The sequence below is a fragment of the Chiroxiphia lanceolata genome, chromosome 9 (genome assembly GCF_009829145.1).
Source record: "Chiroxiphia lanceolata isolate bChiLan1 chromosome 9, bChiLan1.pri, whole genome shotgun sequence".
NCBI classification, from domain to species: Eukaryota; Metazoa; Chordata; class Aves; order Passeriformes; family Pipridae; genus Chiroxiphia; species Chiroxiphia lanceolata.
Genome location: NC_045645.1, coordinates 12,333,183 through 12,353,953, shown reverse-complemented (window position 1 = coordinate 12,353,953; position 20,771 = coordinate 12,333,183). Strand labels below are relative to the sequence as shown.

At 42.5% G+C, this 20,771-nt stretch overlaps 1 protein-coding gene across 4 annotated transcripts; it reads right to left on the bottom strand.

Moving 5' to 3' along the window:
* Positions 1-1,653: 1,653 nt before the first annotated feature.
* Positions 1,654-19,245, bottom strand: ALG6 (ALG6 alpha-1,3-glucosyltransferase). 4 transcript variants are annotated; one of them, XM_032696970.1, is made up of 15 exons: positions 19,146-19,245; positions 16,881-16,992; positions 14,606-14,690; positions 12,764-12,853; positions 11,991-12,079; positions 10,137-10,219; positions 9,408-9,472; positions 7,332-7,517; positions 6,961-7,096; positions 4,879-4,964; positions 4,399-4,483; positions 3,253-3,323; positions 2,895-2,963; positions 2,295-2,493; positions 1,654-2,143 (listed from the first exon to the last, which is right to left on the bottom strand). In XM_032696970.1, the coding sequence occupies exons 2-15, from the start codon at positions 16,960-16,962 to the stop codon at positions 1,946-1,948; spliced, it is 1,524 nt and encodes a 507-aa protein (XP_032552861.1). In that variant the 5' UTR covers positions 16,963-16,992; positions 19,146-19,245; the 3' UTR covers positions 1,654-1,945. The 4 variants fall into 4 exon arrangements, with proteins under 4 accessions (XP_032552861.1, XP_032552862.1, XP_032552863.1 ...); XM_032696971.1 differs by having other exon boundaries at positions 19,094-19,169; XM_032696972.1 differs by lacking the exon at positions 19,146-19,245 and adding an exon at positions 18,428-18,477.
* Between the last annotated feature and the right edge of the window lie 1,526 nt (positions 19,246-20,771).

Genomic DNA, 20,771 nt, shown 5'->3' with positions numbered 1-20,771 from the left:
GAACTGACTGTGCTGGTCTAAATCAAGCTGTTATGGGCAGTCTTGGGAGAACATAAAACTTGTACAGGAAATACCAGTGAAGGTGGTGATGGGCAGTGAGTTACAGCATAACTTACACCATGGCAATTACTAAATCTGGTATTTAGTCATTTTTTAGGGAAATAAAGCTGTACATGAAGACTGTGCTGCACATGCCCCCCTCACATGCCTCAGCTATTTAGGCAGTTACTGTGGCTCTGACCTCCTGCTGTACCAGCTCTTGCCTCTGAAACAGCTGGGGCTGTTAAGAACCATTTCCAGTTCCACACAAGGTGGATCGGGTGACTCTCACTTTATCACCCCCCGAGGCCACCTCAAGGACAAAGAAAAGGGATACACTCAAAACTAATGTTTGGCTATGGGGGGAAGGACAGGCCTGGGCTCCTGCTGGACACACAGACCAGGCTCATTAAACCCTGAACTGCTTCTGCTTCCCTCCACCTTCATTTTCCTTGTCACCTTAGAGACCTTCTCCAAGGCTGACAAACTTCAGGCAGCCTTTCCCCCAGCCCTGCTGGGGGGGGAGCATGGTGGGTTTGGGATTTCACAGCCTCTGGAGACAAAGATTCCTATTTTTGTGTCCTGATACACATCCATGCCACCCGGCCTACACTTCCACAAAGAAAGGCTGTGCTGTGAGTTGCAGTCACCCCCACAGAAAATTCTGAATACTTGTGAAAATATTGAAGTTTGTTGGTTTGTAAGAATTTGCTGAGCTGTGCTCACCCCCCATATCCTCAGAGTTACTACTCCAGAGCACCGTTTCCACTCTGTTGGAGCTGCCAGGAGCACAGTGTTGGCTCTGGGTACTTTTTCCACAACAAATAAGGCTGGAAAAACTGCATAAATACACTCAGCTCGGAGCCACTCCATTGACAGGGCTCATAACTGACACAGTTGGAAGTTCCCAGAACAGCTGATTCACACACTGACACTAATGGCAGTGACAGGCTGGAATGTGACAGCACAGCCAGGGCAGGGGGAAGCCTCTCAACAAGGATGGGGGGGCTTATTTTTAATATATATACATACATAGATACAGAAGAAAAACATAGACTGATTTCTAATTAAACCATACAACCCTAAATTGCTTTATGATTTATTTTCTTCCTCCATGCTTTGTTATGTTTATAATTACTCAATCAATATGCATTCTCTGAATTATTGGCAGTGGAGGCTGTGCTGCACCCAGGGAGAAATTAAAGAGTTGAGTTCAGTTTACGTCTGCAAATTGCTGTGCAAGGAGGGGGGTTGTTGTGGGTTTGGGGTTTTTTTTTCCCCCTCATACCTGGTTTCCAACTGCACTGCAGCACCTCAGCTTTCACTGCAGGAGAAACGAGGGTTTGGCTTTTCAGTCCTGTTGAAGAAAGAGCAGTTGAGTCCTAAGACTGCAGAGGTGTTAAAACCACTTAAAGCAGAGCTGCTGACCAACAGTGAAGGAAGAAATGTCACAGTGGAGGAAAGTTTGTGTCACAAAACAATTCAGCAACACCAATTCAGAGATGCCAGTCCAGCATTTTGACTTTACCTGCATGACTTCCTTATGCTTTTTATGCTGGGAAAGGAACAAACTCAATGCTACTTTTGCTAATACAGCAAATACAGGGCATTTTGGCATTAATTCAAAATTTGGTCCTTTATTAGGCATTTTAGGTTTATAAATGGTAACAAAAGTATGACACCTCTGAAGAAAACACACCAAATCATATTTCCAATGCTCTTCAACAGACTTCTCCTTTGAAACAGTCTTTGATTGTTTTGTGTTTGAATAAGCCAAACGTGTTTCCTGACTTTCCCTGGGTTCCAGCAGTTGTGTCCATCCCAAACAGGTTCCCCTGCAGCGCTGACAGCACTCACCAAACACACTCTGTCCTGCACAGTTCAGTCCTGGAGCTCCACAGGTAGATTAACTGATTTTCTTCTGGCTTTTGCTATTCTTGGAGTCCCAGAGTATCACAACATTAAAATACACCAGAAATAATAAGAAGTGTAAGCAGGAAACAATGGACACGGATATGGGGAATAAATCCGGGAGGCTCTGGGGAGGAGGCACTGCAGCACTCAGGAGAGACAGGACACCCATCAGGGACAGGGAAAGGAGGAACTGGAAGATAAGGAATGATAGATTAGGTGTTGGTGATGTAACACCTCAAACAGGAGAGCTGTTACTGCATTGTTTGGGCGCGCTGTTACAGCCCCCTCTCCACTGACACTTCTGTGCTGCAACTCAGAGTTACAGCAATTAAATTGCTTACCAGAATCCTGACAATCCTGGGAAAGGACTTAAACCAAGACACATATCCCTTCAGGGAAAGGGAGAATGCTTTGAGCTGCAGGTCCTCTGCTGAGGTCTTGTCCAGGATGGAGAAGGAGGCCAGGCAGGTGGCCAGGAATGCCGGCGTGGTCACGGCGTAGGGCAGGAGCAGCCCGTCCCTCAGCAGGAGAGGCAACATGCTGGGAGCAGGATCATCCCAGCATGAGGGCACGGATCCAGAGGTATTCCAAAGAATGTGAAGAGAAGAGGAAAACCAGCAAATACATTTATCCTTACACAAATTGGGGAAGAACATGGTGTTCAGAGAACCATAGAATGGTTTGGGTTGGGAGGGACCTTAAAGCTCATCTCGTTCCACTCACCTGCCACAGGCAGGGACACCTTCCACTATCCCAAGCTGCTTCTACCTAGCCTTGGACATTTCTCTGGGCAGCCCGTGCCAGGGCCTAACCACCCTCACAGGGAAGAATTTCTCCCCAGTATCCCATCTAACCCACGTGGGAAGCCATTCCCCCTTGTCCTGTCCCTCCATCCCTTGTCCAAACTCCCTCTCCAACCATGTTAGTAGTTTCCAACTCACCTGAAAGTTGATACGAGTAAAAACCACGTGGCCATAAAGGGGATTTCATTTATGATTAAGCAAACTGGGCTAGAACGAAAAGAGGAAAAACAGGGATCAGATCTTCCCTTGTCAAACACCCCTTCCAGGTCCATGTGGGACATGCACATGGAACAGCAGCACCGGTGACTGTCCCCTCAGCCAGAGTGATATAGGACAGACCAGCCAGGCTGTACCTCACACCTTCATTTCCAGGTTATTCAGAAAAGCAAACGTGCAGAGTGTTTAAAATTCAACATATTTGTAGGTTAAAGAGCAGCATGCAATAAGAGCTCGAGGAAAAGATCAAAATATATCCACAGGAATATAATTTACTTACACTGCCACCAGAAGAATGGATTTTTCATGGACTTGAAAGGAGAACAGGAAAAATGACAGGGCACAACTAACCTTAGGAAAGGAGATCAGAGCTGGATTAGTGTGTGTGACTGCAATGCAAAGCTCTGCTTTAGTGTCTCTGGCACAGACTCCACATGGAGGCAGGAGCTCAATGATCTGAGTTTTCTCATTAACTGCTCTGTTTCCTCCAGTGCCATTTACAGGCACCAGAGCAGCTCCTGGAACCACCCACACGTGGGTGAAAACACTTGGTTTGAAAGTTGACCAGGATTAGTCAGAAAGCACTTCCTGCAGAGCCCTCACTCCTGCTCAGCTTCACCAAGAACATCTCCACCAAGGAAACACAATGTTCACCCTCACAGGCACTGAAAAACCTCAGTCATTGCCCACCCTTTTGACATAAAATTTTGCTCCTCATCGTGAACAGTTAATACACCGGAGTAAATAAACCGGTTTGGATTTGTTTTTGCTCCCACCAAATAAAAAACACACTGCAAAACATCAACTAAATCTTAGAAAGTGTGACTTCTAGGCAGTGTTGTGATATACTCTCAAACATCGCTCACAGAAATCAAAACCAGAAATTATCTTGTACCTCTTGAAACTTTAGAACCAGCTCCATATAATTTTTGATTTTTGCATAAGTCATGGCAATGTGCTTCGATTCAGTGGTATGACTAAGGAAAGGCAAACATTTGGGCAAAAAGGATCATTTTATTTTCAAACCACTAATGAGCTCACAGTGTCCATTTGGGGACTTTTTAATTGAATTTTGCAGCCGATGCAATAAGAAAAACTAACACTTTGGTAGCTAAACAAAAAGAGGAGAAATCCCAACTCTATATGAGGCTTTAATGTGTATGGAATCTTCTGAAAGCTCTTCGGAGGAAGATGATAAAATACAACATTAAACAAAGAAAATTGAGGCTAAAGTAAAAAAGTCTGGTTTTAAGAGACAGGTCAGACCCCCTGGACACATGAAAGTAAGGTCCTTTTTAACCAATTCCTTCAGCATTTCATGGCACACACCCCTCTGTGCTCTGCAGCAACTGCTGTTGGAGTGCTGGTCACACCCCAGTGCTGAGGGGTGGATGAAAACAAGGAGCAATTACAAACAAACACTTACCAAAGCAAATTTAAACCCTCTGAGGGAAGGTTGGACAGTGAGTTTGATACAGGCAGGAAGCAGGCTCAGGAATGTCACAGCAAAACTGGAGAGTTTTGTAAGAAAAACAGTTTAAATACACGAGCAACTACATCCATTAGTACTTCACTCTGCAGGCCTAGACCTGAATTCTTCACTTAGTTGAGAAACAGACCTGTGAGCTCTGACTTCTAAGAGCACTAAAAGGGGTAATTCTTTGAATTTGCAAATTTTAACTGTTTTAACCAGGCAGCTTAAATCACTATATGGACAAGCAGGGAATTTTTCAGTTCCTAACAGCACTTGGGGAAACCCTCACTCAGGAGAAAAGTACAGCATAGGAAAGAAAATGTATTTTCAATATTTTAAACACAACTTCTCGTAGTTCTTTGAGAAAACTCACTCCTTTTGCAAAAAATAACGCAGATAAAAACTACCTAAAGCACTTAAGTCATGTCTTACCTGAGTTTGAGCTGAGTTTGAGGTGATACTACATTCTTTATCTTTATAAGGACACTTAGACTGCACCAAATATTGGCTACTTTATCCTGGAAGAAAATAAAAAGGTAATTAGTGATAAATATATTCATTTAAACTTATGTTTGTGACAACAGCGGGGCTTGGGAGGTGGGGATTGTTGGGTTTCTACTATGAGAGTGCAAAAAACACTTGCAGATGTACATCATATTCTTAGATGTACTTGAGCTTATTCTGAATGGAAGTTTCAAGAGACTCAATTAAAACATGCTCTAAAATAACTGAGAAATTGTTCTCCAGCACACGGGACAACTACATAACTCATGAGACCACATATTCTGTGAGAATATGGCTCTGACACCGTGTCCCTGAGCAAACACTGGCACAGGGGAGTCCCTTTCCAGGAGGACACACCGTGCTGGCCCATCTCATTCATGCCTGGCTGTAGCTGTGCTCAGTGCCCGCCAGCACTGACAGAGTTAACCCCTAATAAATCAAGGAGTCTAAAGACATTAGCAGTTGTGCTAGGATCACTTTCCAAATTAAATCTGTAAGCACAGCTCGTGAAACTCATCCCCAAGCAGCTGCTGGAGGCACAGCTGTGTGGACAGAACACCACGGAGGCACCAGCACCAACAACTGAGCCACCTCCCTCACGTGCTCGCCAGCAACACGGGATATGCCGAGGATTCCGAGGGGACACGGCTTTGGCAGCACCAGCAAACACCACTTCACAGCCAGCACCATTCTACAGCCTCAGCAAGTGTTACTGGGCTGCAAAGGGACACAAGGCAAAGAACCTGTCACACACGCCCCGGGCTGAGTTACTGGGCAGTGCTTACGTGGACAATTTCTCATTTTATCCGCATTAGCATCCAGCAAGTCACTGCCCTGAGCAGCCCAGGAAATATCTGGGCTAATATTAGACTAAAATCCTTCAGCTCTTTCGGACTCATTGGTTATTGTCATTTACAGATCGTATTTTTAAACTTGGTACTGAATAAAAAGTGTGGTGACCCGAACTATTTCTTCATAAATTCCAAATAATCTCCAAGAAAAAGGGTCATTTTTTGGGGGGGGGGAGGGGGGTTGTCTGTGTGAGAAGGGGTCTTTTTTGGAGAGGTTGTTTGGTGTTTGTTTATTGGGGTTTTAAAATAAACTAGCAGAGAGCACATTAAGAACACTTGTGTACTGCTGCCTTTGGTACATCAACATTAACTTCTGAAGAAAAACATGCCAGCTGTGATATTATCTACATCTGAGAAAGACTGGAAGAATAAAAAAAACTACATAAGTATTTGCTTTAATCCCTGTGACAACACAACCTGAAATTCAAAGCTTCATTTTATTGGTTAAGCTTGAAGGTGAGAATCTGCTGTATAAGTTGTGTAGTACTGACTCGTGCCCTAATTAAGCAAAAGAGCAGCAACAACTCCCTGTGAGTTGGGAAATGGGAACCCTTTCTTTCATCCCAAAACTCCTGTGGCATTGCCACTAGATAAGGGAGGAATTGCTTTACTGGATTAAGGCTGCAGTAGTACTCAGCACTTGCCAGCATGCAATTGTCCATAGCCTTAGGAAAAGCAGAACTGGCCTAAAACTTCTGGAAAACATTGTGGAAATTGGCACAAGGTGGGTCAAAAAGGAAGTTCTGGGCTGTACCTACAAAATTGTTTTAAATTCTTTTTTTAAATAATTAATCCCACTGAAAAGAGCTGAGAAGAATTAAAGACAGGCTGAAGCTGTTCACTTTCAAGGTTACATCTTCTGACACTGTCAATTACTATGGAATCTATTTCAATGGAAAAATGTATGGATTGAAGTATGGGTCTGATGATGGGATAAGTGTTGTCTACTGGTATAATATCCTGGAAGATGCCAGCTGAGCTGGGGTTAAACACTGGATTAAATAACTGGCAAGGACTGCCTGCTGAAGAAGCCTCTCGAATTACCCGTCCCGTGGTGTGTCTCCCCCATGAAATCCCTAAAGGTCACACTGAAGGTTTCTCAAGGGATCTAAGAATACAGGGCAGGGGCAGTGGGGTGGGGAGAAGAAAACATGCATGCCTCAAACAAGCCTCTGTCAATGGGAAAGAGTCTTCTGAGTACTTGCATGATTTGTTCCACGTCGGTGCCGAAGGGGAGCCAGCAGGCAGCGAAGGACAGCACCACTGTCCCTGCCAGTTTGGTCAACAGCACCAACCTGGGCCCAAGAGAAGAAAAAAGCTCTCATTTCAGGAAAAGCAACCCAGCAGAAATACCTGCCTTAGATCTCAGCAGCAAATACTCATTTTGCAGGAGAGGAAGATGTTACAAAAGTATCTTCCCCTACAGCTGAATTCAGAAATGCCCACTTGCAGATTAGGAGAATCCCACTCTCCATGCCAGGCTGCCCAGGCGTATTCCCGAGAAAGACAGAACAGTTTAAAGCCACTTACCCCTTTCCTTTCAGTCCCTTCTTGAAGCACTTCCCCAGTAAATAGCAAAAAAAGGGCAGGGAATGGTAGAGCTCCATTTGCTTGTAGTTTAAGGCCAAGCAAAAGGCCACCGAGCCCAGGAGGTCCCAGTCATGGGACAAACAAAGGACACCCCACAAGGCAAAGCCGAGGCTCACTGAGTTGTATATGGTTTTCTATGTCAAGGACAAGACACACATCTCAGTTCTGCAAGTCAGTAATTAATGCCCTGAGGGACAGGCATAAATAGCTTGGAAAATTAGTTTTTCCAAGTTAGTTTTAAAAACGCATTACCAGTTGTGACTATTTCGTTCACAGAGAGAAATAATTTTACTTCCGTTTAAAATGTAATTTTTGTACTTCTAAGGCTTGATTCAGAGCTTGCACAGGCAAATATGAGGACAAATTATGTGTGTGTTAATTACATATATAAAGTACATTCAGTCAACCAAGCTTTTGGTGACAGTACTATACCACATGCATCAGGGGAAACTTTCTTTCTGTATTTACATAATTAAGGATAAAGCTTTCACAAGCTTCTCCTCCCAGCTCACAAAAGATATGTGCAGAATATTCAAATATATCAGGGTTTAAATTATATGTAATTTAGTTCAAGGACTTCTGAGGTTCTTGTGATTCTATTACACTCACAGTGCACCCTCATCCATGACCAGTTCCCCTAACTGCTAATATTGCACAAACAATGAATAATAGTTACTAAAAGCAATGTTGCTGCCTTATGACTTTGAGAACAGGTTCACAAGATCAGTAAATTTGGAACAGACTAAGCTATGCTTACTATTAAATTGCAACAAAGTATTAGCTTTGTCTTTTGCTTGGCGTTCTTAAAAAAATGAGATAAACCAATAGGGCACAGAATCCCAGAATGGTTTGCTTTGGGGGGGACTTTGAAGCTCATCTTGTTTCACCCCCTGCCATGGGCAGGGACACCTTCCACTAGCCCAGGTTGCGCCAAGCCCCATCCAGCCTGGCCTGGAACACTTCCAGGGATGGGGCAGCCACAGCTTCTCTGGGCAACCTGTGCCAGGGCCTCACCACCCTCACAGGGAAGTATTTCTCCCTAATATCTAATGTAACCCTGCCCTCTGGCAGTGGGAAGTCATTCCCCTTGTCCTGTCACTCCAGGCCTTTGTAAACAGTCCCTTGCATTTCTTGTATTGTCAGAAATGTCACAATACTTAGTTTCCCTCTGTCAGTGCAGGTATCTGTAGGACACATCCAGATGGCCCATGTTGCTTTCAGCCCACTCCCACTTCCCACTCCCAATCTTCACGTGTATTTGACAGCTCATTGATTTCCCATCAGCAAACTCCCACCATAAGGCCCTGATCTTGCAGCAGTTCAGATCAAGCAAATCTTTGACTTCCTGGGAGCAGGGCACAGGGAGTGATGCCGTTCATGTAAGAGTGGCAGGGCTGGACCAGCCCCCAGAGGCTCTGCAGGACATCTCTGCTTCCACTGCATCCCCCCAGCATGAGGTCAGCTGACAGCATTTGCTTGTTCATGTACAAACCCAGTACAAAACCAGAATTCTTATTAAAACAGACCCCCTGTGAAGGTGTCTGCACCAACAGGGACCAGTCAGCCCTGGATTCACTTCACTTCACTGTGAAGCCAGGACAGAACAGCCCATTTTATAGAACTGAACATTTCCCACAGCTACTCCTGACACTCCTCTGCCATCCAAGCAGATCTGAGGTGATTCCCTCTCCAAACACAAATCACAGGAGCACAAGCCATCATTCTCTTCCCTGTCACAGCACCACCGGTCTTGTCTGCAATAAAGTGACTGACAGAAATATGAGCTGGAGGCACGGAAAGAATTATATTCATGTTTGGACTGATTTGTCCCAATATCAATAATTTTTATCTCAAATGTCTCAGACTTACAGTTTCTTTGATATCTCTGCTTTGGGGTGGCAGAAGCCCCTCAGATGACTTTGTATGCAAAAATAACCTTGTGCCCAGCCAAAAAAAAGTGCTAAAAACAGTGTTACTCCATAAACACAAATTCATCTCAGTGCAGAACAAGGATACTGGAAGTGTCCATGGTCAATAAGAATGAGGCCTGGATAAAGTAGGATACAGAGAGCACTGGAAACCTGGAAAGAAGGACCAAAAACGAGAGGGGACAAATGATTATTCCCAAATTAGACATTAGACGGAGGAACTTACACCTCTGCAGTACAAAAATATGTCCCTCCTTGGTGCACCCTATATGTAGGAATCTTATTCTCTACAAGTAATCATCTGTCAGTAACAATCTGAGGAATAAAAAAGAATAAAAATTTTCCATAAATGAGAAAATATCGAATATTGCCTGTCCTTTGCAAACAGCTCAAAGATCACCCACACCCATCTTAAACCTTAAACCACTCCAAAACCCAGGAGATTTATTATTCCAAAATGTATTGAATCTACTGTGAGGAGTGTTCAAGAAAAAGCAGCTCTCAGATGCCCCTGTGCCACACCATAATCTTGCTTTTACTACTCAAGTAACAAATTCAGAAAGAAATGTAATTCAGGAGTTCATGGCTACTAAACTTCAGAGCATCTTGTTATTGAAAGCATTAAAATAATTGCTGTAAGATAAAATAATGGCTTTTTTAACCTTTTTAACTGAAAAGCCTTTAATATGAGCTACACTGATTGTCAGCTTTACATGGGTTTTGGATGTTAATTAACTCAGTGTTACAGTTCTACCCTGTTGTAACAGTGTTTTCTTTGTTTAATTTACACACACACACACACACACCAGGTACTTGCCTTCTTTTTAGCAGATGTTTCTTTCAAGGAAGAACAATATAAAATAACTGCAGGAATATAAACCAGCAAATCAGCAACAAACACTGCAAAATAAAGATTAACTTTACATTAGAATCCTCCTAGGAGAAGACAAGGACAACATACAGGCAAGTGAGCATTAAAATATCAGAAAGCTCTTCATCAGAATAAACTGGGCAGTTCCACTTCAAAGGACAAAAAGAAACAGGTCCACAGAATTTGATCTTGTTAATGTGTGTAAGGCTCATTTCTGATGTCCCAAAGCTGCTGCTTCCACGTGTTCAGCTGTCCTGGCTCCTGGCACAGCCTCAGTCACACAGGGAGCACACTCTAGTTCCTCACATGCCAAAACCAGGGAGGCATTTGGGAATGCCCCAAAGAAATCGGCTCTGACTGGATCCAGGCAGGTTCTTTGATGGGACAGATACTCTGGGGGCACAACTAAGAAGCTCCAGATTGTAACAATCTCTGTGTGAATTAGTGATGTGGGTAAAGAGACTAAAACTAGTGATTTGGCTTTGATAACCTGCCTACAGCAAGTATTTGTAAGAGAGTTGACAAGAAAACAGAACCAGCAGGTTCCCCTGCCTGGGATTATGCCAAGCAGGTGAATTCTCCTTGAGCCTGAGAAAAACCTCAGATTATTTTTAAAAACCAGTTTCATAAAATGTGCAATGGTTCCAAAAGGGAAAGTGTACTTTGCCTCTTTTTAGCCAAGGTCTCTGGAAGAAAACGTTTCAGTATCTCAGTTACCCAGTGATGAATTGTTTTGCCAGCTTAAGCTACAACTAAACAAATATACCCAAGGTGTTAGCAAAACAAATACACCGATGCTTCAAATAAAGCTGACATTGACCACTCTGAATTATTTTAATGCATTCTTCTAATGGCTACTGTTAAATAGTGTTTATCAGCTCTCTAGATCCATCAGTGGTTTGTCAAGTGAGTTGATTTCAAAATTAATAAAGACCATTTCAAGGGTAATTAAGTTCTAGTGATTTTTATTTTTTTTTCAATTCGATCAATTACCAGAGACCAGACTGAGAGGTTTGTGAAGTACAGAAAAGCTATTGATGAACAACAAATTCTGCTGTTGCAATCAGAAAGCATTTTGTGGAACTTGAGTGTTAGAGAAAGCAACACAGATTTAAAATGAAGGAAAATAGAAACAGGATAAGAAGAGTTCATTGGAGACATTGCTGTTTTCCTGATACAGTTACCAAATCAAGTTATCGACACATTTTCTCTGTACTTGTTTCATCATTTTCTTTGTAGTGGCAGTTCAACATAATCAAAGAGTCAGAAGAGTGACTGCAGGAAAATGAAATTCAGAATAGATGTGGTAAAATAAATTTTTACTTTTTTCTTAACAGTAATAATATCAAATCTCCTTCCCTCTGAGATCAAGTATCCGCTCATAATAAAGATCTCTGAGACCTCAACTGGCTGTTAAGTCAGTGAATGCCAGTCTACATGTAAATTAATTTTAATATAAAAACCAAATTCAGCTAAAAATGAAAAGACTAATTATGAGAATGGAAGGGAAAATAAGAATATTATTTTCGAAATTAAAAAATTAGTCCATGCTACAAAAAGTAGCTTTGTTTCAGAGTTTTTAATGAATCAGTTGGGTTGGAAACTTGGTTTTGTATTTTATATTTATCACTATGGCAGAAGAGGAAAGAACACAGGACTTTGGTTCATAAATGGACCTGCAAAACCACCTGAGTTAAAGAACTGAGAATAAACCAGAAAAAACAGAGAAGCTGCATATCAAACATGTTAAATGAGTGAGACAAAGGTGCAGGACCATCCTAAGGAATGTGATTTCCCTACCTGTTGTCCGCATAAACAGCTTGTGTGGCTGACTCTCGTAGCCCCGGGAGCTGTGCAGGGCAACCCAGTCAGGATTTATTAACTTGGCACTGGAAAACAAAGTACAGACACATCAAAATGCAGACAGTTCTCATTTCCCTTTACACTCCTCTCAGCAATAAAGATGACATGCACAGGAGCATATTCCAAGAGTCGAGATGAATGAGAAGAAATATTTCAAACAGCAATAGTGATCAATGAGAGACCTTCCTCACCCCCAGATCAGTTTACACTATAAACTATTTCACAATTAAAAAAATCTAATCTTTGGAAAAAGTAAAAAGGGAGTACAATATTTATTAGAACAAGATAACCACCTTCAGTCTGGTTCCACTGACTTTTAAAAAAACAATTGTAAATACCTTTCATACTGAAGTATTAAATATAAACCATTTACAGTTCACATAGATGCCCCACATAACTCTGCCTGTGCACTTTAACCTACATTCTTATTCCATAAGTCTCATTCCAATGGCAGTAAAGCCCTTGTGGAAAAAGTATTCCAATAACAGAATTCTATTTACATGATATCCAGTCATCAAATGACACTGGGGCTCTCCACACACGAGAGCTTTCCCAAGCAATGCACCCAATTCCTACAGCACTTTTTCCCTGGGCATCACTGATCCAGCAGTGGAAAGCTGAATATCCAAGCCACATCTCAAGCTGCTAAAATTTACAGACCTGGCAAAAAGGAGAATGTAACACAGAACTATTTGAAATCCTGAACTTACATGTAAGCACACACAAAACTGTGATAGGCTGTGAGAGGTGGATAATCAAGGCCCCAGTACAGGAGGTTGTTATCACTTGTGTTGAAGTACCTAGAAAAAATAAAATTAAATTTAAATAAGTATCTACATTTCCAGCTTGGTTTTGGCCCAAGGAAAAGGTTGAATGCTAAATGTATTCAAAATCTAAAATGGAAGGTAGCAACTTGTGTATCTGTTTAATTTTACTGCAAACAAAGTAACAGCAACAGTGATTCAGAGTTCACATATTTCTGGCTGCAGAACAGGTTTAGAAAAGCTGCTAAAGTTCACTTATCTGGAGCGGGAAAATCCTAGGTCTCCCTCAGAACTCAGGTGGACCACGTGCAAGAAAGGAAAAGGATTTTCCCATTTGTGATTCCATTGTGTCAGTATTTCTATGGCAGGTTGGCAGCAGTTCCAATTGTCACCTCTTCCAAGTGAGAAACAGAGGGTTTTGTCCAAGGAAAAGTTACAACAATAAGGCATCAGATCCTTTTTATCTCCCGGTGAAACACTGATTACTCCACTCCAGCTGCCACAGGGCAAGCTCTTGGCTTCTCCAGCTTCTCTCTTCAAATGCAGCCAATTTTTGACATTTATTATAGTAAATGATATTTCTTGAATTCTTTATGAGCTGCCTGAAGTGTCTTATGAACTGATGATAAATCACATTTCTTTGAGTTGCATCTCTGCTTCTCATCCTACAACTCAAGACCGCTCATGCCAAGGCAGTGCAGACTCTTCACACAGAATGTAACGGTTTGCAACTTTTAGTGAACTTCACAGTTTGGGGAGTTTATTTTTTTAATTTTACCTTACATAAACTCATAGTTTCAACAAAAAAAGCCCAACCCCACATCCAGTAATATTTATCAAGAAAGCCTTCAGAGTTTTAATTAGCAGTAGGATAAGAACGTTCTTAAAGCAGCCTTTAATAAATAATGTCAAGACTCTAAAGAACAACATAAATAAGAATTATTTAAGTTCTAGAATGTAATCCCTTGCACAGATGTGCTTTTCCCAATGCCCAAGATTGAATACGACTTTGCTGTATTAGACATTGAATTCCCAGACCAGAACCAATCAAAAAAACCCCAAACTTCCATTATAAATATAAAATTACATAAATGATAAAAACAGAGAGCAAATACACCAGGACCAAGATGCCCACCTGGCAGCCCATCAGCTAAACCCAGCCTGCAACAGTTTCATCTGGCCCCTGGGAAGGCCTGGAAATAATGGCTGCTATAACTCCTAATTTTAAGTAGATATAGTTCAGTGTAGCAGAGTGGATCAAAGCTGCCAACTCTATTAGTATGGAATATCCCTTATCCCAGGTTTGGAAATGATAATACAGATACAACAGGATGATCTGAGGTCACTACACAGAGCCACCTGCAGATATTTACAGAAATACAATTAACATCCTATTCTGTCATATCAGTGTGTTCCCCAACAGCTGAGGAAAAATTACACCAGACAAACACCACCACTGTCCCTGCTGGAAGATGACCTGGAATTCCAATATATTCCAGTTTGTGTTGTATCATATATATGGACTAAATAATTTTTACTGTTCCATGCATGATCTAAGGAATAATAGCAATAATGTAAAAAGAAATAAAAATTGTGGAATAATTTTCCTTCTGTTTTAAGTGATCTGTACAAATTAAGGTCACTATCCTTACATCTACATTCCAGGCACTCACATCTAAAAAATCTAATAGGAACATGGGTGGGAACAAAGGACTCAGAGGTGTAAAACACAACCAAAATTTCAGTACATTCACCCTTTGTAAGCTGAGCTCCACCAGCACCACCTACCACTGCCTGATGGGTAAATTGTAAGTAATTTCTTGCCAGTGCCTCTGAGCTTCATAGTCTCCATACATAGGTGGTTTTCCTGCACCTACAAAAATAGGACAAAGCAGTCAGGAATTATTTGGTTTATACAGATTGTTTTCCCCCAGTTAGGTATTGCACATTAATATACTACTGATTGTATTCTCCATTCCTCTATGGTATTGTAGAGCAAACAGACACTGCTATGCAGTCTCACAGGGAGGACAAAAAAGTTATGTGTTCTTTTGGCTTTCTGGATATTTCTGCAATAAGCATTTATCAAGGCACTGTGCGGTGAAGAACTGCTTCCTCATCTGACAAAAAAAATCATTTCCAAGTGTAGATGAAAAATGGGGCACTTCCACTGATTTTGTGTGAACTACTGCACTTCCTTAGTCCATGTTCTCACCTGTGTTCCAGCCATGTTGTGGTACCTTGCTATTAAAATCAACAACCAGCCTTTTTTCATGAAAAAAAAAAAGCTTTATCAACGCAAACACTTCAGTGTCTACTCACATAATTCCCTCAATGGAAGGTTAACTCTGATACTGGCAGCATGTTAAGCACCTTCACAAAGTTTATTTACTTCTATTAACCTACTTATTGAGAACAGAGACTGGACTGATTGTACTCCCAGTGAAATATTGACATGAGCCAGACAGAGATTTAAGGGTTTCTTTAAAATATAGGAAAGCCATCTATATTTCTTCACATGATCTATGTTTGTGGGAGTCCCACAAGCTCAGATATGTAGTATTTATTCCCAGAAAGTGGAAAGGACATATTATCTCTGCTAATTTATTCCTGGATGGTAGAGAGAATAGATTATCTCCACTATATGACACATTCAACCTGAAGTTTCCTAAATAAGTGAGGTCACTGGGGAACAGGAGTTTTATCAGTGTCAGTTCTGGAGCTATAAATCTAGTGGAACATAGAATCTACCATAGGATTACTGAAATTCAAGATTTTAATCCAAAGTTTCATTATAAAAAGCCAAATACAGACTGGTCAGTTAATTTAAGAATGCATATTTAGCTTCCATCTATAGCAAGCACGGAGTACACAGACAAACTGGGTTAAAAATTAATAAAAATGCAATATTTTATTTTAAAAGGGTTGTTCCTTTTCCTATTCCAAAAGGAGTTACATGATCAATGTGTAGGAAATCAGATTAAAAAAATGTTGTTTTAGTTTAGGTATTATTTTAGACTATCTTTCAAAGTCTTGATTGATTTGAAATTAAATCAAGTTTTAATAATCCTGTTAGCAGTGGAATTGTAAATACTTGAAGTGCAAGAGAAATTCAGTCTTGTGTGGCAAAAGACAGGGTGTTTTCTGCCTAGAGATGGGTAACAGAGCCTCAGTTACCTACAGATCTCTCAGAATGGCATTTTCAGAAAGCAAACTCAAACCAAAACAACTGGGCATGCAACTCAGGTTCAAGCAAATTCCTTCACTTGAATGAAGCCCAGGAGTTACCAGTTCAATCACCAGAATACTCCTGAACAGCTCCAACCACTCAGGGGATGAGGTTCCAACCGACTCAACAGAAAACCAGAGCTGGACTAAACTGAGCTTGTGATATTTTTAACTGATGAAGGTTGAAAATAATGGTTTGGTTTTTATTTTTTTTTCCTCAGTTTGCAGAGAGCAAGCTTATGCTAAATGGGAATGGCACTGAGAGGCTTGGAAAGAAACTTGCTAATTCTTTGCAAGTGTTCTGACACGGGGAGGAGAAAAACTCATCCATTAACAGGATACAGCTGTAGCTCAGGCTGTAAACAAGCTCAAGGAAGCACAGCTCCAAGGCAGAGTAATCCCTCACTCCATGTCACTTTTACACTGTCTTCATTAGCACTACTGTAGTTTTAAAACCATAATTTATATTTAGCTGTCTGCTATCGAATTTAAAGGACAACTGTAAACAAATCTACAGTTGGACTGCAATATTCTGCACACAAAGGCACAGGGGAGAACAGCCAGATGTTCAACCTAAAACACTACTGACCACCACCCCCCCTCAAACAAAAAGTTGTGGTGTTTTTTCCCCAGTGCTTTGTTCCAAGCAGCTGTGATGTTAATCATTGCACTCTTCAAAAAAACAAGAACAAGGAATTCTGAGGGAAATCAAGAGACACTAAAATACGATGATACTTGAAATAACACATTGTTTCCTATTTATGATTTCACATAACTAAAAAGTTTACTTCAATTTACCACGAGGTCCAGAATTCAGCCTGTGAAGGTGCATTACCTGAGTAGGAGCCCAGTGACACAGCCCAGCGCACAGTAAGTGCCAGCAACACAGTAACTGTCATTAAGCTCCACTTCTCCATGGCTGGCCTTGGTAACAAGCCAAAAGGGACCTGGAAAAAGACCACAAACATTGCTACAGTACCATCCATGGGGTTGTTCCTTGGGGATTGCTGCCAGTCCTGGTTAAGGCCACTTAGTTTCTCAGTCAAGAGCACCACTGCCAAATTAGGCAGAGTGTAGGTCTGGGATAGGCATCACTGCTGGTTTAAAGGTATCACAGGTTATTTAAATGAGGGCTGATCTCCCAGCAAACTCACTTGATCACACTAAGGACCCAGTAGCAATAAGAAACATTGCCAAATCTGTAAAAATTAAAGGCCACATGCATCAAACTCAGAAAGCAAAAAACAGGAAAATAATTATGTTGCCCTATGTAAAAAAAAAAACAAAACACCAAAAAACAACAAAACAAGCCACAAACTATAGAATATGTAAACTTTGACCCAAAGAAACAAAAATATTTTATTCTGAATTAGAAGAAAAGTGAGGAAGAAGCTAGTCCAGCCTTGATAGTGATAGATGGGATGAGCCTGGGTACAACTGGCACAGATTCTCCTTGCAGGAAAGGCATCATTTGACTTAAGAGAGTTTAATATACTTGTTCATGAGCAAAAAAAAAAGAGGCAACAACAACAACAAAACCACACAACAACAACAACAACAAAACCCAAACAAAACAAAACAAAAAAACCCACAAACCAACCTCCTCACAGCAGCAGTACTAAGCTGCTGTTTTAGTAACAGACAAGCAACATCCAAGGCATATTTAGGTGATTCTGCTCAAACTACATCCGTATTTATTTCCTATTCACAGAAAGCTGTGACCCAGCACCATCAAGGAAAAAGTTAATTAATAATACAAATCTGTGGCAGCAGTCGATCACCATCTACCCATAGAAAGGTGAACACTGACATTTGCATGTTTTCAGTGTGCCTAAACCACAGGGGAGGTACTTTTATCTAAATAAAAGATAATGGGGTCGACTTTGTAGATCCTTTCACTCTAAGTGGACTCTTGTGCTTCCTAAATTTGGGTCTAATAGACCCAGGGTCTTATAAGAATTCCAAAATCAAGCATCACAAGCCCGGCCCTTCCCTTCTATAAAATACATCTGCCCTTCCCTTCCAGCTCATCAAAACATTTATTAATTAATTACACTTTTTTAATTTCCACATAACATCTACAGACTCCCCCATCTCTGTTCCTCTCATTTACTTCTGCCATTCCCTACTTTTGGAATAACTTGTTTTTCTGAGATACTGAATTTCTTTCTCTCCTCTCAAAAGTGGCTCTTGAAATAATTCTTTCCTACTTATTTTTCAGCTTTAGTAATTATCTCATACCTCCTGAAACAAAAAGCCATGCTTTTATTAGAATCTAGAGCACAAATCTCTAGTTTCTGCTATCCTATGAGTAACAGTATTAAATAAGGAAGAGGTTTCAGGGGATGATAAAGCTGGTTTGGTCAGTCCCAAACTTTTCACCTTCCGCCTCTGCACGTGCGACACTGAGGGTCTCTACAGTGAGATGCCACCTGGAAGCATATGGTGAAAATCACTCAAAAATCCCACTATCCTTCCACACTGCCCACGACAAAGATAAATAACACCAACACAAACCACCCACTCCTGGCCACAGGGACGCTGACAGAACTCAGCCAGCGATGCACAGCCCTTAATACAACTTGCTTTAAGTCAGCACACGTCTCAGCAGCGCCTTTCCCCTCCTCAGAAACGCGAACGCTGAATGAAGAACTTAATCTGTTGCAGCAGTACCCGTCTGTGATCCTGTTGTTCCCCTCACCCTGGTCAGGAGCTGCTTTTACTCCTCATGGTCCCTCATCCCCCTCATAACTCACTCACCCCGCTCTCAGATCCCACTCACACACTTCGCACCCCCCGGCCTCCTCAGAGACCCCCAGGATAAGATGTCGCTGAGGGACTCACGCCCAGGGCTCCCTGCGAGTCCGCCCGAGCTGCTCCCACCCACCAGCGGACCCTGCTCCCCTCAGCCTCCAGCCCCTTTCACCCCTCAGCCTCCAGCCCCCATCACCCCTCAGCCCCCGCAGTCCCTTCACCCCTCAGCCCCCGCAGTCCCTTCACCCCTCAGCCCCCCTCGCCTCCCTCAGCGCCCTCATGCCCCTCAGCCACCTCAACCGTCCCAGCCGTGTCAGCCGCCCTCGCCTCCCTCAGCCCCGCTCACCGCTCAGCTCAGCTCACCCGCTCCGCTCCCGTCCGTTCCCGCCCTCGCTCCCTCCCCGGCTCGGCCGCCACGCGCGCTTCCGCCTGTGAGGCACCTTCCGGGCGGGCTGTGCGCATGCGCGGGGCGGGAGGCTGGGAATCCTTCATGGATCCGCGGGGGGATGGAGAACTCCAGCTCTGGGAGAGCTGGGGGTGTTCCCCTGGAGAGGAGAAGGCTCCGGGGAGACCTTAGAGCCCCTTCCAGTGCCTAAAGGGGCTCCAGGAGAGCTGGAGAGGGACTTTGGACAAGGGCCTGGAGGGACAGGACAAGGGGGAATGGCTTCCCACTGCCAGAGGGTAGGGTTAGGTGGGATATTTCGGAAGGAATTCTTGGCTGTGAGGGTGGTGAGGAGCTGGGATGGAATTCTCAGAGAAGCTGTGGCTGCCCCATTCCTGGAAGTGTTCCAGGCCAGGCTGGACAGGACTTGGAGCAAGCTGGTCTAGAGGAAGGTGTCCCTGCCCATGACAGGATGAACTTTAAGGTCCCTTCCAATCCAAACCATTCCATGATTCCATGGCACATGTAGTGCTCACATCTCCACGGCAGCAGCTCAGGGAAGTGAGGGATGCACTAATGGGCATTGCTGATGAAAAGCACAGTCCTGGCACACGGGAAGATCAGCTTTTTGTTCAGGCAATGAATCTCAGTGTGAGTTCATTTTCACAGAAGGAAGGGAGCAGCTGGAAGACTTGTTCTTCAACACACCAGGTCACTGGGAAGAAGCCCCTCATCTCATCCCACCCCCTGCCATGGGCAGGGACACCTTTCTCTAGACCAGGTTGCTCCAAGGCCGGTCCAACCTGGCCTTTCCTTCTGGCTGTGTGTCTGATTGAAACTGAATAGAAAACTGATTCTTTTTAAAACTAACACCACATACTGAGGTTTTCGTGTCCAGACCTTCCACATGAGCTGCCAGCAGTGCTCTCCTTGAACTGGAATCCCAGGACTGAAAGTTGTGATGGGTTTAAATACAACTGCTACTGAATGAAAGTGTGGTCAAGAAGTGTCTGAATACTTGTAAATGAAATGTTACGGTAGCCAGAGATAGGAAACAAAATGATAAATTTTTTTTAGAAGCACATGTTTTTAAAATAAATAAGCACTATAAATAAGCACTATGAATGTAGTATTCCATAACACCAGAGATGGGTTTTCTGTCTTTATGTTCTTCCAGTGCAATAACATCTAGAATACTAATTTCCACTATCACAACCATTTTTGAGTGCAAACTCCTTGGACATCCTGGTCCCTCCGACACCTGCCATAATTTCTGTCACTTGTGGTGTTACCTCAGGTGAGACAACGTGAAGAGACTGAAAGTCTGAGGTCTTAAACTGATAAGGGCAAAAATCACACCTGTTTGCTGTTTTACCATGGTGTTTAGAGCCATAATCCTGTGGAAAATGGCAGATTATGCCCATCAAATTTTACACAGTTTATCTAATCTGTTGTACTCCATCACTAATACTGCTGCTAAGTAAAATGCTTCTATTGCAGGATATTGGTAGGATTTTAAGGGTTGTCTGGAGATCACAACTCTGTAAAATAAGCATAATCCTAAAAACTCATCAACTACAAAGTAACTTG